Genomic DNA, 25698 nt, shown 5'->3' on the forward strand with positions numbered 1-25698 from the left:
AAGCTTTATAATAAAAGATTCTTCATGCAACGAATGATTAAAATATGGAACAAACTTCTAGATAGAGTAGTGGAGAGGAATATTCTTTAATAATTCTGCATAAATGAGATGTGCAACAAACCAGCCTTTCTCATCTCTAACTACCTTGCAATTTGGGACAAATCAGGTCGTACATTTTACAGTTCTCACCTGCTTTCCATTGTGAGTTACAGATGACAGTATGGTACGGAGTGTCTTAAATCCCATAGCAATATCCAACAAGTGGGCGGCAAAGAAAAAGTTGTTGTAGTGACCCAAAATGGACATGGTTGTGTACCAAGCCAGATACAAGAATGACTGAGAATAAAAATGATAAAGTGTTAGCTGCATGAGAAAAGTTTACATTTTATCATTGAAATATTACAGTAATCAAGCTACTCCTGTCATTACAATCCTATACTAGCCAGTTTATAGCACTATCCTGTGGGCTGATTTTTAGAAACAGCATTGAACAGTGCTGAGCACAGTGGTAGAATCCCCAACCCCAACATCACATTTACAAATGACTTTGATTAGTGGAGAGTCGTGCTCCAATTCTGGATGACTTCAGATTTGTAAAGACTGCTTGGTGCCATACTCGATCAAATGCTGCCTCAATGTGACTCCCATCTCACTTTTTGCTCTTTTGTCCATGTTTGGACCGAGGCTGCAATAAGATTGGGTGCCACTTGATAGCACTGTTGATGACACTTTGCTGACAATTGTGAGTAGATGGATGGGGCAGTAATTGGCCAGATTGGATTTGTCCTACTTTTTATAGATAGGACACACCCCCAGGGCCATTTTCCAATTTGTTCGGTAGGTGTCAATATTGTAGCTGGAACAGCCTGACAAGGGGCGAGGCTACCTCTGGATACAAGTCTACAGTACAACAGCCAGGATGTTATCAGGGCCCATAGACTTTACTGTATACAGTGTTGTAAAGGGAAATTGGACTGATCATTATAACCAGAATTGCACAAACATGCTTGATTTTATTAAGTGCAAAAGGTGAACAACATATATAAAAAGAGCACACATAAGCCAAATGAGTGAGTGTGCTTAATTGGACTTACATTGTCAGTGAACACAACTCCAAGCTTCCAGATGTGGTATTTTAAGTCAATAGAACTCAACCTAAAAAAAGAGCAAACATAATATTTAATGTTCAAAACTATTTTTTACTTTGATTTTCTTTCTAAATTTTCTTTGAAGAGGAGAATTTTTCTTTCTTCAGGGAAAGTCCAGAAGTTGCCGGGGGGGGGGGTGTGTGGTTAGCCCCAAGAGTGCTGCAAACCTCTGGTCCCTAACACATCACCATGCTTGATCATTAATCCGTAATGCAAATTGTTATAAATGCTTTCTTTCTTTGCTGGTACAGAAACTGAAAGTTTCATTCAACGCGCTCCTCAGGAAATTGGCCATGGAAGCCAGCGTAGTCACATGCCGTTTTCTGTCTATTAAAATCAATGCTGTGTGCTAAAAGATCCAGAACATTAGCCTGAGCCTCTGCATTACTAATCTGGTGATGTTAACACTACCCCATCATCTCCTCTTCTCTGGCACTGAAAATGATCCTTTTTGACAAACATATGAGCCTCATCCCTTCAGCTTTGAATTATTGTTGGACATTTAAAAAATAAAATCACATTTTGTTACATTTTCTTTCTACCTTTTACTAAAATAATTTATCCAATATTTCACTTTTCATAGAACGGTTACCACACAGAAGGAGGCCATTCAGCTCATCGAATCCCTGCTCGTTCCCTGAAAGGGCAGTTCAGCTAGTTCGGTTCCACTCCCCACCTTGACCCCAAAGCCCAGCAAATTGTTTTTCTTTCAGGTGTGTATCCCAATCCCTTTTGAAAACCACAAGTGAATTTACCTCCACTGTGCTCTCAGGAAGTGAAACCCAGATCATCACTGTGTTACAAAATGTTTTCTCATGTCATCTTAGGTTCTTTTATGCAAAATTTGTGTCCTCGGGTTCTTGGCCCATCCAATAGAATTTCTCTGTAACAGTCTGTCGGGGGCCATCATGATTTTAAACACCTCTATCAAATCTCCTCTCAACCTTCTCTTGGAAAAACAGTCCCAGCTTCTCCAATTTATCCAAGTCCCCCATCCCCGGAAACCATTCCCAATATTATTTCCGCACCCTCTCTCAAGCCTTTTTACCATGCGGTGACCAGAATCAGATATAAGGCTACAACTGAGGCTGAACCAGTATTTTTTGAAGGTTCTTCATAATTTTCTATGCTTCATGCTCTATGTCTCGGTGCATAAAGCCCAGGATCCCTGGCCATTTATTTTATTTTACCTTGCTTTCTGTACTGGATTTTACAATTAATTCACAATCAAGTCGATGTTTTCTAGATCAGACTTTGTGCTGTTCCTTGATAATCCTTCAACCTGGTTGCAGCTACGTGTCCTCTTCACACAGCTGCCAGATGCCTTGTAGAGTTTGTACATCCTACTGACAGCAAATCATCATGCAAAAAACTTCATGGAAAGTGTGAGCAAGTGCAAGCCGAACATTGCTGCTCACATCAAATTCTGTCTCATAATGTTTGATCCCGTGCTGTCTGGATCCAAAAGTCAACACAGTGACAAGGGACAACTGAGACACACTAATCCGTATAAAGTAGCATTGTGGAAAAATTTAATAACATATATTCTCCTTTTACAGAATGAAATAAAAGTATGCTAGTTCCTCACTACACTTATCACATTTGTATTGTTTTGCAAATTATTTGAAAAATAATGTTAAAAAACAGAGCATTTATTCTGTATATTAAGCAACTTTACAGCTTCCCTCTCTGTGAGAAAGAGCTAACAATAGAAACAAATAATACATACCAAGATACTAATGTTGCTTCTTCCTCTGGGGGCTTTTCAATGGGACTAAAATCTAAAGCACTTCTGTCCACACCCAAGAGCTCAGCAATGCGTTCAGCTCCGTAAAGATCTCCATACTTATTAATGACCTATTAGAAAGGAAAGGTCATGGAACTACATTCAAACAAGCTCGTGAAAAGTCGAAACATAAATAAATTATTACAATCATAATACCCTACTGTAATTCACAATGGGGAAGGATTAATCAATTGAAAACAAAGAAAAAATAGGAGAGGATCGATAATGGCATAGATGAACATCATGGAAAATAAGAATGGGGGGGGGGGGGCGGGCGGTCAAGGGTTGAATAATAATCACTTATAATAATCGCTTATTGTCACAAGAAGACTTCAATGAAGTTACTGTGAAAAGCCCTTAGTCACCACATTCCGACGCCTGTTAGGGGAGGTGGGAATGGAGCAGAGTGAAGTCATCAACCACATGCACAGATATGGAGAGGTCAAAGACCAAGAGGATAACACAAAGGATGTCAGACAGAGATTACAAGGAGTTGTCCTGTTCCTCCAGAAGCTGCAGTACACTGGTTTTTCTCTGAGAGACTCTACATTTAAATACATCGCACAGAGGGAAGTTGTGTTCTTGTGTGATTATATACATTAAACCCATTGGAAAATATTAGGGATTGTCCATTCCAATGTAAGAAAATTGTTCTTGGCATGTTGAATCTTAATCCAAACCTGACACTGACAATAATTTTTTTACAAATGTGGAGACTTATACCTTTGAAATTAAATTTTTGTTGGGAATGTTAAAAAATAGAAACATAATTTTTTATATTTCCTCTTATATCTCTCACTTCCTCCCTTATTTTGTTTCTGAATTTGATCTTGAATTTATCGAGAATTCTAACTGATATTTTCTGATTTACACCTGCCTGTTTCAGTTAACAATACAAAAGCTTACCTTTCTTTTGACAAACTTGTCCCAATAATTGTTAGGAAAGGATCTGTAACAGTTGTAGAGAAATTGTTAGATCAACTGCTGGCTAACTTCTTACATGTTTAAATTTAATAGACAGCCTTTATCACCCATGAGGAACAATCTTAGCTTTTGACAATGGCATAAAACATTCAATATGGGATTGACTTCCTATTACATGCTCACTGGAGTCTAAGCAAAGAAAAAACAGGAAGAGTACGTAGTGAGTGACCGATCTGATATCACTGAGAATTTAAAACTATCCCCTTCACCCAGATCATCAGCAATCTTATTCTATCCAGCTATCCTAGTCTATTCAATATATTCATTACCTGCACAGGAATTGGTGGAAAGACTTCTTCAAATCTGTAAGCACCCTCTTCACTTAACATCATTCTCGATTAACATGCCCCCAAAACTTCTGCCCTCTTCAAGGGCATTCATAGGAACAAGCACCCACACCCCTCACCATTGTAGCGAGAACAACCTCATAAGGGGACAAGTCTGTGTAACACTCACAACACTGTAATAGCATTTTCTCGCTCTCCAAAAAGGTGAGTGCCATATAACCTGCTTTCAGTTCTATTTACGGCCCACAGCTCCTCCCAAAATGGATGGTTATTCAGAGGGAAATCCAAACCTTCTTATCTTGCTGTTCACCCCCATGACCGACATTTGCCTTCTGGACTGGATTCACACAAAAAATAATCGTGGGGCAAAATCTCCCGACAGCTACCATTGACAAAGAAATATTCTCCAGAATTTCAAAAACTATCTCTTAATATACAGATGGACACCCCAAGTAAGACTTACTTTTGGTGGAAATATCTCCAGATTGAATATCTTTAAATCAGTATATATCACTATTACAGAATAATAATGAATTGGAACTGAATACAATCAAAATTGGACATTGCTTTTGGAAGTTAGTTTTACTATGTTGATTGATTCTAAGTTAAAATGTTGTGGGTGGTTGGCATTGAAAAGGGAGGACACATTCAGCAGAACTGAATACATAAGACATGAAACTGCACTGCGAAAAATGTGGTTGTTCAACCAGTCCAATGATTTCATGGAATCTCTTCCTACTCTGCGCTTCGTGAGGAGGTGACAAGGAGAGAGGGGGTAAAAATTCACATAGCACATAATTCTCAAGCTGCTCTCTCACATTGGTTGACTGTGGCACTGGCAGAGCTCAGGGAACAGGTCACCCACCCACTCTCAAAGTTGACGTGTCATCCAAAAAGACCAAAACTAAAAGGGCGCTTAACTTCGGTGGGACCAGAAGATACCGCTGGCAGGAAAGATTGGAAAATCTTGCTGAAAGACTCTTCAGAACCAAAGCCCTCTTGAGTTTCCTACATTAAAGCAGTGACTACACTTCAAAGAGTACTTCATTGGCTGCAACACATTTGAGGCGTCCACTGGCTGTGAATGCGCATTTTTTATTACACTCATCTTTATTTTTAAAGCTTCTAATGAATTTAAATCGACAGTGACACAACAAAACGAACATGTTTCAGAGCAAGCCATCCTGAAATCTGTAGAACTGAAAAGTGTTTGTATTTTGTGTGCAAATGCATTATTTAAACAGGGTATTTGTTTTTACATACGGTGTATTGATGACAAGACGATCCCACTGCCCTTTAATATCATCATCAGATGGCTGCTCTGTAATGTACAGCCCATCAAACTCCAGCTTTCGGGCAATCTCCTTTTCACGCTTGAAGATTACAAGGGGGACCTTTGAAATTGATAAAATGAGCATTTTGGAGCACTCAAAGAAGGTTATGCAATATCAGCACTTCCGTGTAAAGTTCATACATTTATTTGTTGACCACATAATCAACTGTTTTTAACACTTGGATAGCTAATCGCATCTTACTCATCAACTAAAGTTAACTGGCTGAAGTTAATGCAGCTGTCGTGATGGGAAGCACAGCAGACCAGTTAAACACGCAAGAGGCCCATCTCGGTTTCCCAGCGTGGTGGGAAATTCCACCCCCCACAACAACAATTAAGTTGGAGGCTGGAAGTGGCAGATGTGGGATTCCCAGTGGTGGGATGTCAAGTCAGCTGATTAATGAGCTAATTGACATTACTGTCCTTGAGCCCACTGCAACGCAATGGTGGCTCGGGGAGTAAATGCAGCCCTCACGACTTTCCTCCACCCTCAGAAGTCCACCCAGAAAACCCAGCAGCCTTCCGGGGTGGAGAAGGATGCAGGTCTCTTGTAATCAGGCACTTTGTGCCTGATCAGGAGACCAGCATTGATAAGGGAGAGGTGGCCACTGACTGCCACCTTCATGATTTTTTCACCCCAGACCCCTCATGATCTTCATCCCATGATTCCCATTGAGACTTCACTTACTTCTCTGACATCCCACAATGAACTGGGACTTCTGGTGGGTGCATTATTGCCAGGTGCTACCACTCTCCTCAGGCTGGCGGCAATGAAGAGCTGCCAGTCACTAATTGGGCTGGCAACTCTTGGCAGATGGGTCTTAAGCTACCAAGGATCTCAATCACAGGGGAGGTTTGCATGATGGGCACTTCATTCGGTCTGATCTCCATGAGCCCCCCCCCCCACTTCATTCGGTCTGGTCTCCATGAGACCCCCCCCCCACACACATTTCATTCGGTCTGGTCTCCATGAGGCCCCCCCCTCTCCCCCACCCCCTTCATTCGCTCTGGTCTCAATGAGCCCCCCCCCCCCCCCCCCACACTCCGGTCTGTTCTCCACCTATTGGATGAGATCACCTTCAGCCTGACAAAATACTGACCACTATTACTGCAAGTGCCTTTAGCACAGTTCGTGCATTATCAGATATTAACTGACCCCGGTCAATGAAGAAAACATTTAGACAGGTGGCCAGAAACATGGCCTAGGAAGTTGGATTTAAGGTGAGTTTTAAAGAAGTGGGGGGGGGGGGGGGGGGGGGGGGGGGAGCAGAGGGAGAGGTGGAGAGGTTTTAGAAGGAAATTCCAGCGTTGAGAGTCTAATCCATTGATGGAATGGCTGCTAATGGCGGGATGAAACGTGCATGGATATTTAACAGGCCTGAGTTGAAACATAACTGAGGCTTGTGGGGCTGAAGAATTTCCTGGAGATAGGAGAGGAGTAGCCAGGAGTGATTTGAATATAATGATGAGAATCCTAAAGCTGAGGCAGTCGTGGATTCGAAGCAATGTATATAAGCACGTGCAGGGGTGATGGGTGAATGGGACGTGGGTCAGGTTAGGATACAGACAGTAGCATTTTGGCTGAGATCAAAGTTTCTGCGGGATGATAGACAGGAGAGCATTGGAACAGTTAATTCTAGAAGAAATAAATGCACAGATGATATTTTCAGCAACAGGTGAACTGAGGCAGGAGCTGTGACAAGTGACTATTATGGATGTGGAAGTAGGTGGTTGTTATAATGGAGAGAATACAAGGCCAGTAGATCAGTTCGGGGTCAAACAAAATGTTATGATTGCAAACAATTTGATTCAACCTCTGCCTGTGGCCAAGGATAGGTGTTTGGATCGATGGCTGGGGAACAGAACCTGTGATGAGGACTGAAGATAATTGGTCTTCCCGATGTTTAACTGGAGGAACTTTTGGCCTATTTGAGACTGCACCCTGGACAATTCAAGCTGACGAAGTAGTGAATAGTTTGACAGGGGTTGTGGTGAGATAGAACTGGTCGTGCAGGTGGAACCGGATATTGGGCTTTTGGATTACATCACCAAAGAGCAGTAGGTGGGTGAGAAATGGGAAGGAGGCAAGCGTGTGTCCTCGGAGAGAGTCCAGGAGGGTGAAGAAAGTCTTTGCACGACTGAGCAAGTGAGAATAGAAACACCTGGGAGGACCCCACTCAGTTCAACATTGCAAAAGAAGCAAAGTGGGAGGATGTTGTTATCAACTTTGCAGAGTTCCACGGTTTTTGTGTTCGCATTTTTTTATAAATAGTGAACTTTTTTTTATTGATGAAAAGCTGGGAACAGTAGAGGCCGAAGGAGATTTAGGGATGTATGTACATCAATCATCAAAGTCAGGTAAAACAAAATAATCAAGCAATCCAATGGAATGTCAGCCTTTCTACCTAAAGAGTTTGAATATAAATGGGAGAAGAATTTACTACGAGACAGAACCCTGGCTAAACCAAAGCTGGAGCACTGTGTGTAGTTCCGCGCACCTCACTTTTGAAAGGATATATTAATCTTGCAAGGCGAGCAGTGAAGGTTCACCAAGTCTCCGAGAGGGGATGAGGAGAGATTTCATGAACTAGCCATGTATTCATTGGAATATGGTTAATGGTCAATTTCACTGAGGGTTTGACAGTTTTGAAAGGGTAGATCGGAACGTTTTCTGCTGTTGGGGGCATCTACAACAAGGGAACATAAGCTTTCTGAATCACCCGATATTGTAAATGGAGTGATCCTATCAATAGTAAGGCTGACATTCTCACAGCTGTAGCACTTCAGGAAGTAATGATAAATGGTAAGTCCCTGTATTTTAGACTTTTTAAAGAGGGAGAGTTTCTACTGTACCTTCAATACATAGTATCCTATGATACAAAGCATTGAGATGATAGTGTGAATAATGGCAAGAAATGTCAGTGTTGGAGCCATGTATCCTGTAGTCTCCTGTAAAACGTAGTAATCTACGCTATCATCATTCCAGAAACTGAAATCACCTTCCTCATCATCAGCTGGAGGCTCAGTCACCTTAAAGGGGAAAAAAATAACAATAAGCTGCTTCTGAAATTATATAAAATGTGAATTTCATTGTACAGCAAATGTTTAAAAGCATGTTTTTAAACTTTGTAATGAAAATCACTTATTGTCACGAGTAGGCTTCAATGAAGTTACTGTGAAAAGCCCCTAGTCGCCACATTCCGGCGCCTGTCCGGGGAGGCTGGTACGGGAATCGAACCGTGCTGCTGGCCTGCTTGGTCTGCTTTAAAAGCCAGCGATTTAGCTCAGTGAGCTTATATTTTAATAATTTTGGAAATAAAAGTATGCACTATTATGCATAAACAAGCTCTAGCAAAATTTTGAAATTAATAAAATATCAGTTGAAATGTTTTTCCATGTTAATTCTTCACTTAAAATACTAAAAGACCTGCTGTGTATTTCTCGCATTTTCTCTTTGAATAACTACAGTAAGACTTTGCTATCTGGCATACTCGGGGAACAGGGGTGCATGCCAGTTAATCAAAAATGCCGATTAATGGGGAGTCACAATAGTCTGCACACAACGGGGGCCTCGTTACACCCTTGCGCAAATCCCGTTACGGCCAGAAACTCTCGCGAGAGGGCTGTAACGGGATTTGCAACGGGGAGATCTGAGAATAAAAGCAAATTACTGCGGATGCTGGAATCTGAAACGAAAGGGAAAATGCTGGAAAATCTCAGCAAGTCTGGCAGCATCTGTAGGGAGAGAAAAGAGCTAACGTTTCAAGTCCGATGACTCTTGAACGTGAACCTACATGTTAATATATTTAAATAGTCACAATCGGCTTAACGACGAATCTTCCGGGAATGTCAGAGGTTCCCACTCTACCAGCATGATGCAACGCTAGCACGAATCACTGCATGTCTCCAAAAACGGAGGCCAGACAAGATGACCATACATGGCAGCTGGCACCCTGCAGTGCCAAGCAGGCAGGGCCTGAAGGGGGCGGGATCTAGAGGGAGAGCAATTGGGAGGGTTCCGATGCCAGGGGTTACTAGAAAATGTCAAATAGCGCAAGTTGAATTTATTCTATTTAAATTCAATTCTGACTTGTGATAGATCCTTATTAAAAGCATGAATGATTTCAGGGTGGCATCATGTCTTAGAGTCCACAGCAACAATTCCTTTGGACTGAATGCAAGGTTCAGCAAATTACTAAAGCACTTTCATTAAGATCAATTCACTGGCTTTTCATGTATGTTTTCCTAAGGTTAACTCATCCAACTAGTTTTGCTAAGTTACCGTAAGCTTCAATTCATAAGAACATGAAGACCCGTGTGAGAAAAAGGAATCTGATCCACTCATCCAGAGTCCACAGATGATTATTGTGCCAGGAAACCTTCTTTCCACATCATCAGCTGATTTCCTTTCAAGGAATGACAACTTTCATTCTTCTTCTGAAAGGAAATCATGTGGTTCTCCCTATTTTAATAAAGCCCTCAATTCTCTTCTCAATAGCGATCATTTCAAAATTGTCTCTGGGATCACTCCTATCTTGGATAATTTGTCTGCTATACAGTGAAGGAAAAGCTTTTTCTCATTTGTTGAATACAAGTGAACTTTGTAATATTTAATTGTTCTGAGCCAAGATAAAATAGCTTGTTTCCTTCAGTAATATCTGATTATTTAAAGACCACTACCCTGTCCCCATTCTCCATGGGTCAGTCGTAGATTAATTGAGAGAAGTGCGTATCAACCATTAACATTGTATCATCCAGCCACCATCAATTTGAAGGTGAACTAGATGAATCTTGCATTTTTCAACTCGTAATTCCTTTATTCTATGGATCAAGGAAGTTGTCCTATCTCAAATTACCCACATGCACACAACTGTTGCATAATTCATGAAAAATTCAAATGGACATTTCTCAAGTGCTCTGATGCTTAATGAAATATAATTATCGTAAGTGTTTTTAAAGTGTAATTTGAATCTACATTATGTAGCTATACACTAACTTCTCTTTAGCTTCAAGCATTAATGGCCATTTAGTCAGAATTTTGCCTAAAACATGGTCCTGACTGTATCTGTCCCTTCAACCCCCCCCCTTACTGCTCTTTGTCCATTTTCCTGCCGTATCTGGAGGAAATATGTTCACTTCTCTGATCCAAATTCCGGTCCCTTTTTCACGTACTGCTCCTTGGGAGGCCTGAAGATCTTATCAAAGATCTGTTTAAATTCTGTGATTTACTCTCCGGATTCTAGACCAGAGCAAATATTTTATTGTTCAAATTCTTATTGACACTCTCTTCACAAATACCGTTTATTATCCAATAATTAGACATGGGGTGGGGAGGGGATCTCCCACTTAGACAGAGATGAGGGGAATTTGACTTACCACTGAAGGCTGTTAGTCAGCGGAGATCTCTTCCCCAGAGAGCAGTGGAGGCTGGGTTAGATATTTTTCATCAACTTTCGGGTCAAGGGTTTTGAGGGGGAAGCCAAAAAAGTGCAGTTGGGGGTAACAATCAAATGAGCCATGATGTTATTGAATGATGGCAGGGCAGGTTAGAAGGGTCGAATGGCCTAATCCTAATTTTTTGTGTTCTGTGTGCTTCTTTCAATTTACATGATCTGCTGATTGATTCAATCTTCTCTGGCATTTGCCAGTTATAAACCTGTTACTGTTGCACTCTTCACATTCTGCTGTAAACAGTAAAGCAGCGTTCTCTTTTTCATATTCTGGCTAGCTGTTGATGCTTGTTGTGAGCAGATTAGTATGGAATGCAAATTAAAATATCACAAGAAACACAAACAACATTTTCCTTATTATATGCATTACCTTGTAGAATAGCAGAATGAAATTGATAGCAAATGCAACGAACAGGGCCAGAAATCTCAAGTTGTAGAAATTCCTGGCTAGATAATTCTGAAACAAAAAATAATTCACGCACATTGAGCCAATATCGAAGCAGAACCTCAGAACAATTTAACTTGATGTTTTACACGTGACTTTGATTTGTCACAATCTAATATTTTTGTTGAAGCACTTCTACCCATCGCTGTAGAAACTTTTATATTGAAGGGTAACTTCTCTGTTAGCCACATCCAGTTAGAGTCATGGCTGTGTCTCTGGATTCTCATAAATAAGAGGGCTGGTTGGTTGTGAATGGATTCACATCCTGAGTCCATATCCTGCAATGAGCTAGTGAGAGTGGCTAAGAAGTGATTGAAGTTGGCACAGTAGTTAATTTGATTTCCCCTTCAATCTATGTAAAATAAAGACTTCAAAAGTCCAACATTAAATTTGTGACCTGCAATTGTCTGCAAAGAAGCCAAATGCCTATGTCAGCTGTGGGTAGAATTCAGTCCCAACTACAAAAATCCTTTCTTGTGACCATTTAAAAATAAATGTTTAAATACATGAAAACTGCCAACCAGAAGCTCATGTCGAATGTTTGAATGAATTGATATAGAATGACTTTCAAATACAAATTGTCACATATAAACTCTTCTAATTTTGCACTAATTTTGCATGGTAGAGTTGCCATCATATTCTTGTCTGTTAATCACCTAACAGGATAGCTGATGTCCCATTCTCAATTCAATGTAATTTCATCCCTGGGCTAAACCCATTCATTGAGATAACAATTACATTGTATACAGAGAAAAGTGTTAAATGAACCTTGAATGTGGTGTTCTATGCCTTTAATGAAATTAAGAAAAATTATAATTTTAGTAATGTTCCAAATGGGAGGAGTGTGGTGGGGTTGCGGGGAGGCAGCAGGGGCAGAGTGTGAGGAGCAACAGAGATGAGCTTATTGTGAAGTGTGTAATTAGATATGGTACTTTGGCAGGCTACTGCTGGTATTAATGGAATATTAGCAATGATTTCACCCGCTCTAAAAATTCCTCCAGGAATCAAACTGGATCAACACTGGTTGATGCAAAGACTCTTCATTTTATTAATTTGTTATTCAACAAATGAAGATAAATACGCATCTCTACTTGTGCTTTGCTTGCCACTGAATGTTAATAATATTGGCTGAAATTTTACAGCTCTTCCCGCTGGAGGGATCTTCCGGTCCTGCCAATGACCAGCCCCCGCCATGGGATCCCTGGCAGCAGAGGGTGTGAACAATGGGAAAACCCACATTGACAGCGGGGGGAATCTTACAATGTTCGGCCGCCTCCACTGCACTAAACAAGCTGCTGGGGGGGCGGTTGGATTTTGCCCACTGGCTCTAGAGGTATTGGGAGAGTTGGCCCAGGGTCCATCATACATTGAACCAGGATACACTTTACTTCATACCAAACTACAAGTTCATAAGCAATTCTCAGATTCCTCACAAAGTTTCATTTTGCTGGCGTTAACAACAAAGCTATTGTGACTTCATCCGGGAACCATGCGGGAGCAATGTATTTCTTAGAAAGGAGGCCATTGATCAACTTCATTTCGAACAAAAACACAATAATAAGTAAATTTAGGTCTGTTTAGGTAACAGAAAGAATTGCAAAAGGCACTCAACTTTATTTTGGTCACAGAAATGCAGGGAATAGCAAGGATCAGTCAGCTTCTGATTTATGGTAAAATGAGCCAAATCATGGGTCCCCTATTCCCATATGTTGGCATATACATTAAAATGGCTATTGAATGGATTTTGACACCAGAAATCGTTTGGGCCTGTGGTGCTGGCTTATGGACTGTTTCACAGAGGACCCAGTGGACAGAAGAGCTTCATCAAACTATTCTTGCCTGTAATCAAATTTGGAACTTTGGGAATGAAACAGTAGTTGGTGGAATTTAAATTAAATTAATAAATCTGGAATCTAAAGCTAGCCTCAGTAATAGTGACCATGAAAATATTACGTGTAAAGAATCATCTGGTTCACTTAATGTCTCTTAGGGAGGGAAATTGGCCATCTTTACGTTGTCTGGTTTACATGGTACACCAGACTCCCAGCAACGTTGTTGACGTCTTAACTACCCTCTGGCACATATAGTTCAACAGCAATTAGGGAGGGGCAACAAATGCTAGACTTCCCAGCAATGCCTCCAGCGCATGAAAGGAGAAAGAAAAAACTCAAGAGGTGAAACCATAGTACTGTTGTGCCACAGATTGTGACATATCAGGTCAGGTCCCAGTAGGAATGGCCTGCTGGACAGATCTGATTTTGCAATCTTATTCAAGTAATCAAAAAGTAAAAATAGTTTTAATCGACAGGTGTACTTTTTAATAGTGGTGTTTAAAGCAGAATGCAATTTTGCCCTCTGTGTCATACAATAATTTGCATTTATATAGTGCCTTTAATGTGGAAAATGTCCCATGATAATTTACAGCGGCAAAATGGGGTGCGAGATAAGGAAGGGGCAATGTTCGGAGTAATGACCAAAATGCTTAGTTAAAGAGCTGACTTCCAAGGAGAACTTCAAATAAGGAGAGGGATGTGGAGAAGCAAGGGAATTAGGAATTAGGGAATTCCACAGTGTGGGGCCTGAATGGATGAAGGTAATCTTAATATTGGTAGGACAAGGGCAGGTGGAAAATGGTCAATAGGCCCAAGTCAGTAGAAGAGTGTGTTTGGGAAGAGAAGGGAATGCTATCAGGCTGGAGGAAGATGGGGAAAGCAAAGGTCATGAAGGGATTTAAACACAACAATGCAAATTTATAGCTGGAGGTATTAGGCAATCAGGAGCGAACATAAGTCAGCAAGCACAGTTGTGATGGATGAAAGGTAGATGGTGTGAGATAGGATAAACATAGCAGCGTTTTTCCCTCTCAGCTTAAGGTAATGGTGAGTGGAAGATTGGAAACCAGTCAGGACTGCATGGATATAGAAGAAGCTATTATTATGCTCTTTTAAAAAATCTTTGTCTTATAACAAGAAATGTGATTAAATTCAGCAGATATGTGCAAAATAATTTTCAGCAAATGTCAGATCATCTGTCAGTTTAGGATATAAAGGTAAAGGCAAAGTCGCCATAGTCCCAGATCACGATAGGTTGCTTTTTCCTTTGAGGGGGAGAGCTGACTGGCAGTGATTTAACCTGAGGAACACCATACTTCAGCCGAGGAGCAAAATTGAAAAGGTGGGGCCTTCATGAATAATCTCAGCCGGTAAACAAATTGATCCCGTGCTACTGGCCTCGCTCTGCATCACGATCTAGTCGAGTGAGTGAAACTGGCTGCATTTAACAATGAAAAATCAGTCAAAATTTAAGTCAATATCTAATTTCAATGGAATATCCCAGCACTGAACACACAATATGAGCCCAAAGTCTAGCTGCATACCACAGTTTTGGTTTGGTAAATTTCCAGTCCCTCCCAGAAGTTTGCCAAGAACGCCTCAGGCTCTTTCTTCTTTTGTCCATGTCGCCTCTTCTTTTCCTTTTGCTCTTTTCCCTCGCTTTCAGTTGGCTGTTCCTCTTTGGCTTTGTCCTTCTTCTCGCCATCTTCTGTGCTGTTAAAGCAAATGCACACCAGGGATCAATTACCTGGCAATAACTCACAACCTTTATTGAAACTCTTTGCTGGATATATGCTGTAAGGGGAACTTACTCAGCCTTCTCAGCCTCCGTTTTAGTCTCAGCTTTATTCTTCAGTTCAACCTTGAAATTCAGCACATAGAGCGATGAAAACTTTTAGACTAAAATCAAATCTTTTAAAGTTTTGAAACATGGAGAATCCTTTGAAAACCTACCTCTGCTTTCTTTTGTTGCCTCAGTGCTTTTTCAATACTTGGGGGGCTTTCTGTTCCTATAATTTCTGAAACGTCACCAAGACCTCCGTGCATGTCATCCCCTGCTTTGCCTCCTTTTCTCGAACCTGTGCCAAATATATCAGGCATCATATCTGCTTCACTTTTCTCACCTTGTACTGCAGTCTCAAGCTCTGCTACAACACTTGCCTCAGGAATTTCTGCCCTTTCTGATTCCGTCGCATCCCCATGAATTCCAAGTTGCGTTGGATCAGGCATGCTAGCCAAAAGGTCAGTGACAGTGATGTTTTTCGCACCTTCGACCAAACCACCCCCAAACATGGCACTCCACACAACCTGGAAAAGCCCTTGGACGAGATTGAAAATAAAGAAGATAAGGCTAATGAACAGCGTCCAGAAGAAGGAGAAAAATGCCATTAGTAACTCCATTGTTGTCATCCTCTTAATTTTCTTGTATTTCCTTCTGATATTTTTAAACGTGAAGATGCTGGACAGTTTGAATAATCTAATTTTGAAATCATGAAAAGCTGCTGCAAAAGCACTCGAGGATTCAGGAACTTCTTCGTCCTCGTCTTCTTCAACTGGGGTGGACTCATCTTCATCATCGTCTGCTCGCTCACCTGAATCAGGTTCAGAAATATCTGACGCCAGTTGCATTTCAAATATGGTGTCCTCACAGAAATTCACAAAGAGTTCCATTTTTTCTGATTCCCCTCCTTCATTCACGACGTCGAAGATGAACTGCCTTTTGGATTCCTTGACTTGAGGTTTCTCCCATTGCGTCCTGCTCGACTCACTGATTTCAAAGTAGACCCTTTCTATGCGTTTTACACCACCCATAATCTCAATACGCCCTAAATAGGGTTCGAAGTACGTGAGAACGCTTTGTGCTGGCTGCAGAAGAATGGCCAGGCGGCTGTCATTGGGCATGTGTTCAGATAAGTTGGTGAGTAACACAGCTACATTAAATCCTATATCTTTGGCTGGTTCATGGAATCGGTCAATAAATTCTATATAGTTAAACAAATCATTTTCATCTGCTTCAACACAAGACAGGAGGAACTCTATTTCTGATTGCGTGTATTTCTTCTGACTTTCTAACGCTTTTTGAAATTCCTTTTTCGACATCATTCCTTTACCATCTGGGTCATAGTCCTTTGAAAGTATCAGAAGTGGTTATTTCCTTTAATTAGAAACATATCAAAGAACTTCAGAATCATTTCCACATTGCTGGACGACTCAACTAACGTGTCTACCATCTGTTTGCCTATTGTTCCATTGACCACGTTACCTAAGATTGGAGAGAGAAAAGTACAATGAATTTAAACGGACAGAAACAAAAAGGAAAGTTTTTTTTAAAGAATCCAGATCTATATCTATTAAATTTTGAAACTAATAAGCCAATTTACAAGACATTTCCAATCCATAAAAATCCATAACTTAATTCAACAAAAATAAACACAATCGTCTTTTTCTAGGTTTTTTCTAGATATAAGTCATCTGCATTCAAATCATTACCTAAAATGATTTTAAGCTGAACAAAAATAGCTTAAAGAGATTTTAAAACATGTAGTTTCAGTTTGGGACACTTTTATATGGAGATACATATACATAAAAATACGCACTCCAACAAATAAGATACAACCAAGACCAATCTTCAAAGTCTTTTTACTGATGTGATTAAGTTTAATGAAACATTTTAAAATGATGCATAACTGGACAATAGTGTTATTAAAACTTAATATTCCACATTTAGGAAGGTAAACGATGTAATGCCTGACAAAAAAACTAGTACTTTGAGAGATGGGCATATTCACAGCATTTTCTAAATACGGTACCATTATTGGACCAGATGCTAACTGAATCTCTAAATAAGGACAGCATGCAAGAAACGTTCACCTTCCAGCAGTGACAAGAGCATCACCACCATGTCTTTCTGGAGATCCAACAACTCCTTCAGCAGCTCAATCTGGCTGGAATCCTAAAATCAAAAGTAAACATTTCATTTTTGTTATTAGTTTTTTTTGATATAATGGAAAAGAAGCAAGCCGTCAGCAATTTGGTCATCTTTCATGATATGAATTGACACTTGGAAAGGTCAAGAGAGGGAAAGAATCGCTTAGAACCTAAAATCTATCAAAATATTTCAATATCATTGTACGTTAACATACATACACACTGAAGCCCTGGATGACGATCATGTTAAATACTATCACTCTAAATGCTTTCAGCGAGCAATGCCAAAATAGCTCCAGAAAAATATAAACGTGATTTAATTCACTTCTTTATTTCTTAATATCAAATCAGGTAGAAAGGAATGTGAATACTGTGCTGAGAATCTCTTGCCTTGTTATCTTTAAAGTAACCCAATGTTGTATCAACTAAGGGAACCTACAGCTCAGAGAATCTAGGAGCTTGGGAGATTTAACTTGTGGTGGGAGGGGCAAGGGAAGGTTCAGAGCAGAGTTAAAATTCCATATTTCCAGTCAGCAACGTTTCAGCAATGTCGTCTTCATAGAATCCCTACAGTGCAGAAGGCGGCCAATTGGCCCACCAAATCTGCACTAACACTCCGAAAGAGTACTCTGTCTGGGCCCACTCCCCTGCTCTATCCCAGAAACCCTAGTTAACCTGCACATCTTTGGACACTAAGGGGCAATTTAGCATGACCAATCCACCTAACCTGCACATCTTTAGATTGTGGGAGGAAACCGAAGCAACCGGAGGAAACCCACGCAAACATGGGGAGAAAGTGCAAACTCCACACAGACAGTCACCCAAGGCCGGAATCAAAACCAAGTCCCTGGCGCTGTGAGGCAGCAGTGCTCGTCATTGTGCCACTGTGCCGACCTGCGCAGTCAGGAACGCTAAATCGTCTATGGAGTACTCGCGATTAATTATTTGACCGTACTGTACTTCGAATATCTAGTGCTCCTCCAACAACATATTTTCCCATTTCACATGCCTTGGACAATCAGTGCACTTTAGTTACTGAAGTGGCCATAGTTGATTGAAGTGGGGAACCTAAAGACATCTGCCAATATATAGTTGGGGTTGTCACTGGACATGTGGATTATATAAGTTTTCTGCATGACAAGTTGCTGAAAGTGAGAGCTGATAATGGCGCAGAGAGGAAACAGGGCATCTAGGACCAGAGTGAACATCGCAGGAAACCCTCTCCATAGCCAATCAGATTGAAGGATTTCCATAGCCAATGAGATTGAAGGATTATGAAATTAACGGCACAGTAAGGACTGAGAAATGTGAATTAGGTGAATTCAATGACAAAGTACTTAAGAGGGAAGGGACGTTTCAATTAAGAGAGGGGGACAGGTACCAAAAGGAAAAGTTTTAAACAATTTAAAAATGTAACATTTTTAAAACATCTCCTCAACATCAACACCTGAAGAAAAGAGACTCCACGCTTGAGAGTTAATTTTCCAGTACCAGAATTCGATTGGCAGTAATTAACTTATCATGTCATTAATCGTGCTGTGGGACAAGACTTATCTTTCTGTACAGAGTTTGGGTTTGAATTGATTTTCAATGCAGCATCTTCACACCATCCACGGAATTTCAGCGGACAACCTGACTAAATGTTATTTCTGTGAAGGTGCCAGTGGACCGGTGGCAGTTGAGTAGCAACATTTTGAATTGTGTGTCGAACACTGCGTCAGTCCCTAGCCTGCAATTGCTGTGACATTTGTGTAAAATAAGTTGAGAGTCACCAGTATTATGAGAGTAAATTTCAGTCCATTAATAAAAATATGCAATCTATGCTGACAATCCTTTTTGGTGGTCAAGCTACTGTTAGTGTGGACTTCCGGTGGCTGCCATGGAGTGAGCGGTCGCACATTTGGTGGCTCCCACTCAAAGTGGATTTTTCCAGTCCTTTCCCCACCCACAGGGCGAAGCATTTGAGTGCAGGAGAGCCTAGGGAAGGTTTTACTTCTTTGGGTGTGGCTGATGGATGGATCCACGGACTAGTAGTGGGGCAAGAAGGAAAGAGCTGCTGGAACAGGAGAGTCTTTGTGGCACGCCACAGGATAAGATGACGGAGGGCAAGGGAGCTGCACTGCCTGCCCATGGTCAATGGAGCAGTTTATAGAGATCCTCAATGAAACGTTTTGCCAGGAGAGGAAAGAGGCCCTGGAAGACCTAGCCAAGGTGGTGAAGTCGACTAAGTTGGGGATCGAGATAGTGGAGCAGAGGCTGGAGTCTCAGGGCCGGGGGATCCAGAATGTGGAGGAGGCGATGGGAGAGCACGAGGGGCAGTTGGCCTCATTGGTGTCTGAGATAGGGGTGATGCAGGAGACACAAAAGAGGCTGAAGGAGAAGGTGGAGGATCTGGAGAATCGTTCCTGGAGACCAAACCTCAGGATTATTGGGATGCTTGAAGGCATTGAAGGTGTGGAGGCCGGCATGTACGTGGCTAAGATGCTGAAGAAACCGATGGGGGAGGGGGCCTTTGACCGGACCCTGGAAGCTGACCAAGTGCACAAGGCACTGATGAGGAGGCCACAGGCGGGTGAGAGACCGAGGACGATGGTGGTGCGGTTGCCATGCTTTCTGGACAAGGAGAACATTCTCCGATGAGCAAGGCAGACTTGCAAACATACCTGAGAAGAGAATGAGCTGCGGGCGTACCAAGACTTGGGAGCAGAGCTGGCAAAGAGGAGGGCTGGGTTCAACCAGGTCAAGGCTGCCACCTTTAAAAAGGTGGTGACGTTTGGAGTATTGCATCCGCACCTCTTGTGGGTGACTTTCCAGAAGTGAGAGTATCATTTCGGCACACCGGGGGAGGCAATGGAGTTCATGAGGAACAATGGACTGGGAGGAGAGTGAGGTCTTTGAACTTTGGAGGAGTTTTGTGTTTTTTTTGATGGTGGGGTTCTTGGAGGGCAATGTTTTTCACTGGGGACATCGATGGTGAGTGCACCTTTTGTTACTCTTTAGGGGTGTATTGTTGGGGGAGGGGAGCTGGGAGGTAGGGACGCCTTTGGCGGGGGCCACCATGCTAGCTGGGCAGGATAGTTAATGAGTGAAATGGGGGGCTGCCTGGAGGCAGATGTGGGGTTGGTGTTTTGTTTGAGGGCGGGGGGAGGTTGCTGACAAGGGTGTGGTTGGTGTGCTGCAGTTGAAAAAAGATTGATGACGATGGACATCAGAGGGTGGGCCTGGAGGGTCGCGTGACATGAGCCGGGGGCTGACCCAAGAATGGATATGGCAGATTGGCAGGGGAGGGGGGTGGGGAGCACCCTGGCCAGGTGAGGGGGCTGAATGTGGCTGGTGAAACGGTCACGTGGGTTCGCGCATTTGAGGAGTTTGACGGTGAACGTGGCCTTTTTTCAGGAGACGCACTTGAAGACAGTGGACAAGGCGAGGTTGAGGAATGGGTTGGTGGAGCAGGTGTTTCATTCGAGACTGGACATGAAGGCAAGGGGGGTGGTGGTGTTGGTGAATAAGTAGATGGTATTCGAGATGGGCACATTGTGGCCGATTTGGTGGGGAAGTCCGTGATGGCTAGCGGAAAGTTGGAGGGGATGCCAGTGGTCGTGGTAAACATTTATGACCCAAATTGGGATGATGCAGATTTCATCAGGCGGGTGCTAGGGAAGATCCCTGACTTGGACTAGCGGCAGTTGATTATTGGGGGGGGGGGGATTTTAATATGGTTATAGCACCGAGCTTGGACAGGTCGAGTCCTAAGTTGCGAAGGTGTGTCGGTAGTGGCGAAGGATCTGAAGGGGTTATGGAGCACATGGGAGGGGGGGGGGGGGGGTGATTTGTGGAGATTTGGGAGGTCGAGGGCGAAGGAATTTTCATACTTCTCCCATGTGCACCTGGTGTACTCCTGGATTGATTTTTTCGGGTTAGACAAGGCGTTGCTGGCTGCAGTGTTCGACTCGGAGATTGGTGGGGGGGGGGGATTTTAACACGGTAATTGAGCCACGTTTGGATCGGTCGAGCCTGAGGTCGGCGAAGGTGTCGGCTTTGGCGAAGGAGCTGAAGGGGTTTGATTTGATTTGATTTGATTTATTGTCACATGTACCAAAGTACAGTGAAAAGTATTTTTCTGCGACCGAGGGAACGTACACAGTACGCACACAGTAGACAAAAGAATAATTAGCAGAGGATATTGACAAATGGTACATCGACAAACAGTGATTGGTTACAGTGCGGAACAAGGGGCCAAACAAAGCAAATACATGAGCAAGAGCAGCATAGGGCTTCATGAATAGTGTTCTTACAGGGAACAGATAAGTCCAAGGGGGAGTCGTTGAGGAGTCTTATAGCTGTGGGGAAGAAGCTGTTCCTATTTCTGGATGTGTGGGTCTTCAGACTTCTGTACATCCTACCTGATGGAAGGGTCTAGAAGAAGGCAATGACTGAGTGGGAGGGGTCTCTGATAATATCGTCTGCCTTCTTGAGGCAGCAGGAGGTGTATACAGAATCGATGGGAGGATGGCAAGCTTGTGTGATGCTTTGGGCTGAGTTCACCACACTCTGCAGTTTCTTGCGATCTTGAACCGAGCAGTTGCCATACCAAGCTGTGATGCAGCCGGATAGGAAGCTCTCCATCGCACATCTGTAGACGTTTGTGAGAGTCGATGCAGACATGCCAAATTTCTTTAGCTTCCGTAGGAAGTAGAGACGTTGTTGGGCTTTCTTGACTGTTGCATCAATGCGAGTGGACCAGGACAGACTGTTGGTGATGGTGACTCCCAGGAACTTAAAGCTATCAACCATCTCCACTTCGGAGCCATTGATGCAGACGGAAGTGTGTGTCGTGCTACGCTTCCTGAAGTCGATGATCAGTTCCTTGGTCTTTCCAACATTTAGACAGAGGTTGTTTTCGGTACACCATGCAACCAAGTGATTTACCTCCCTCCTGTAGTCTGATTCGTCATTGTTTGAGATATGCCCCACCACAGTCGTATCATCCACAAACTTATAGATTGAGTGGAGTTAAATGCGTGTATAGGGAGTACAGTAGAGGACTGAGCACACATCCTGCGAGGCTCTGGTGTTGAGGATTATTGTGGAGGAGGTGCTGTTGCCTATCCTGATAGATTGTGGTCTGTTGGTGAGGAAATCGAGGATCCAGCTGCACAGGGAGGGGTCAAGTCCAAGATTGTGGAGTTGGTCATTAGTCTTGCTGGGATAATGGTGTTGAAGGCGGAGCTGTAGTCGATGAACAGCAGTGTTACATAGGTGTCCTTGTTGTTGAGGTGTTCGAGTGTTGACTGTAGAGCCAGGGAGATGGCATCTGCTGTGGACCGGTTGCGTTGATAGGAAAACTGCAGTGGATCAAGACCATCTGGGAAGCTTGCAGTCATCCGTCTCACATGACTAGCCGTTCGAAGCATTTCATGATAGTTTATGGAGCACATGGGGGTGTGGGACCTGTGGAGGATTGGGAGGCTGAAGGCAAGGAGTTTTTCATATTTATTGTATTTATGTGCACAGGGTGTACTCCCGGATTGACTTGCTTGTGGTGGACAAGGGGTTAGCAGGGGTGGTCAACTTGGAGTATTCGACAATTGTGGTTTCAGACCATGTGCCGCACTGTGTGGATTTGTGAGTGGACTGTTGGGTTGGGGTTGCACAACACCCGCAGTGGAGGCTGGATGTGAGATTGCTGGCGGATGAAGAGGTGTGCGAGGTGAGGGCTGCCATTCGGGGATACGTGGAGCTAAACGTCATGGGGGACGTCACGACTGCCATGCTGTGGGAGGCACTCAAGGCGGTGGTCAGGGGGGAGTTTATCTCAATTCGGGCGCACAGGGAGAAAGTAGAACAGGAGGAGATGGCAAGGCTGGTGGATGTTATTTTCAGGGAGGACAAGAGGTATTCGGAGGCCCCGGAGGCAGGGCTGTTGAAGGAGAGGCAGAGTTTGGGCTAGTGTCTACAGGGAAGGCGGTTGGGCACCATGGAGGGCCAGAGGGGCAGTGTATGATTACGGGGAGAAGGTGAGCAGGATGCTGGTCCACTAATAGAGGAAACAAGAGGTGGCAAGGGGATTGGCAAAGTGAGGGATGATAAGGGCAAGGTGGTGATGGACCCGGAGGGGTGAATGGTGCATTTGAGGCATTCTACAGAAGGTGGGGGGGGGGGGGGGGGGGGGGGGGGGGGGGGGGGGAAAGAGAGTGGCGGTTTTTGGAGTGGCGGGGTTTTCCAAGTTGGAGGAGGAGCTGGTTTAGGGACTGGGGGCCCCAATTAGGTGGAGGGAGGTGATGGACAGTATGGGGCGATGTAGGCAGGGAAGGCCCTGGGGCCGGACAGGTTCCCAGTGAAGGTTTAAAAGAAGTCTAGGATGGACCTGGAGCCACTACTGGTGAGGGCGTATAATGAAGCAAGGGAGAGGGGTGATCTCCCCCCATCATTTTCGCAGGCTTCCATCTCCCTGATATTAAAACGGGATAAATATTGGGAGCAGTGCGGGTTGTACTACCTGATATCGGTGCTGAATGCAGACGCCAAGCTGTTGGCCTCACAAATCGAGGAGTGCGTCCTGGGGGTGATAGGCAAGGCTCAACTGGGTTTTGTGAAGGGGAGGCAATTGGTGGTGAATGTGAGGAGGCTGCTTAATGTAATCATGATGCCACATGAGACGAAGATTGGCCTAGGAGAGTTTATGTTTGATTGGTAGGTTGGGGGGGAGGGGGGGGGGTGCTTCCAGACCAGGCTGGTCACGTGGAACGTTCGGGGACTGAATGGGTGAGTCAAAAGGGCCCGTGTGTTTGCGCACTTGAGGCAACTGAAGGCGGATGTGGCCATGTTGCAGGAGACACATTTGTAGGTGGGGGATCAGATTAGGATGAGGAAGGGATTGGTTGGGCAGACGTTTCATTCGGTATGAACTTTAAAATGAGGGGGTGGCTATCCTGGTCAATAAACGGATGGCGTTCGAGGTGGGGAAGATAGAGGCGGACCGGTGGGGTAGATATGTTATGGTTAGTGGGAAGTTGGAGGGAATGGCCGTGGTATTGGTAAATATATGCCTCAAACTGGGATGTTGTTGAGTTTGTCAGAACAGGTGCTGGGGAAGATCCAGACCTGGATTTCTATCGAATGATTGGGGGGGGGGGAAGATTTCATCACCGTCCTGAATCCTGAATCCGAGGCTGGATCGGTCGATTTCCAGGTCTGGGAAGTTATCAGCTATGGCAAAGGAGCTGCGGGGGTTTATGGAGCACATGGGGTGGGGGGGGGGGGGGGGTGGGGGAGAGTGGTGCTGGCACTGCCGAACATGAACTACTACTGGGCGGCAACCATAGCCATGGTTAGGAAATGGATCCTGGGGGAGGGGTTGGTTGGAGGCGGCATCATGTGGGGGAACGAGTTTGAGGGCTTTGTTGTTTGCGCCTCTGCCTTTCTAGCCGTCCAGGTACTCCGCGAGCCCAGTGGTGCTGTTGGCCCTCCAGGCTGGAGGCAGTGGAGCAGTGGAGGCAGCATTTGGACTGGAGGGTGCCTCAGTGTGGGCACCGAACTGCGACAGCCATAGGTTTTGCACCAGGGGAGTTGGATGCGAGGTTTTCAGGGCAGGCTGCAAGCAGGGATCGAGCAATTTGGTGATCTGTTTCATAGGGGCAAATTTGCGAGGTTGGAGGAACTGGAGGAAGAGTACGAGCTGCCCAGGGGAAAGGCTTTAGGCACCTACATGGTCTTGGGATTTTTTGAGGAGAGAGGTTCCGCCCTTCCCTGGGCTGCTCCCCTGGGGTTGCAAGACAAGGTGCTGTTGAGAGACAGAAAGGGGAGGGGAAAGGTGTCTGAGGTCTACAAGGAACTGATAGATTGAGAGGGGGCCCTGGTGGGGGACATAAAACACAAGTGGTAGGAGGAGCTGGGAAGGGAGGTGGAGGCTGAGATGTAGGCAGAGGCCCTGCAGAGGTGAAATGCATCCTCACCATGTGCGAGGTTAAGCTTCATCGAGTTTAAAGTAATACATAGGGTGCATAAGAACCTGGGTGTCCAGCTGGTGAGAGAGGCCGTTGTTCTGGCTTTTGCCTCACTGATAGCTCAGAGATGAATTTTACTTGGGTGGCAGGACTTTGGAGCCGCCAAAGGCTGGGGTGGGGGGGTGGGGTATGTGGAGTGACCTGTTGGAATTCCTGAGACTAGGGCAGCATGGTAACATAGTGGTTAGCACTGTTGCTTCACAGCTCCAAGGTCCCAGGATCATTCCAAGGGTCGCTGCAGACTCGATGGGCTGAAAGGGCTCCTTCTGCACTGTAAATTCTATGATATGATTCTATGTGACGGTTGCAAGAATGGTAGGTTTTTTGAAGAGTTAGAGGATAGGTGTAGGTGGTGCACGGGGGTGGGGGAGGGGTCGATTCACGTCCACATGTTCTGGGCGTTTCCAAGATTGAAGGGGTTCTGGCAGGGGTTCGTGGACATGATGTCCGAGGTGCTGGGAGTGAAGGTGGTCCCGAGTCCAGAGGTGGCGATATTCGGA

At 43.9% G+C, this 25698-nt stretch overlaps 1 protein-coding gene across 1 annotated transcript in view; it reads right to left on the minus strand.

Moving 5' to 3' along the window:
• Positions 1-25698, minus strand: part of ryr3 (ryanodine receptor 3) — a 500545-nt gene that overhangs the window by 35736 nt on the left and 439111 nt on the right. Inside the window, 13 exon segments of the mRNA XM_038785757.1 lie at positions 190-336; positions 1095-1155; positions 2878-3005; positions 3841-3883; positions 5469-5599; positions 8392-8568; positions 11359-11445; positions 14810-14978; positions 15077-15126; positions 15219-16394; positions 16396-16426; positions 16428-16527; positions 17136-17217. Coding sequence (XP_038641685.1) covers positions 190-336; positions 1095-1155; positions 2878-3005; positions 3841-3883; positions 5469-5599; positions 8392-8568; positions 11359-11445; positions 14810-14978; positions 15077-15126; positions 15219-16394; positions 16396-16426; positions 16428-16527; positions 17136-17217 — 2382 coding nt within the window.

This window comes from Scyliorhinus canicula, chromosome 2 (assembly GCF_902713615.1).
Source record: "Scyliorhinus canicula chromosome 2, sScyCan1.1, whole genome shotgun sequence".
NCBI lineage: Eukaryota > Metazoa > Chordata > Chondrichthyes > Carcharhiniformes > Scyliorhinidae > Scyliorhinus > Scyliorhinus canicula.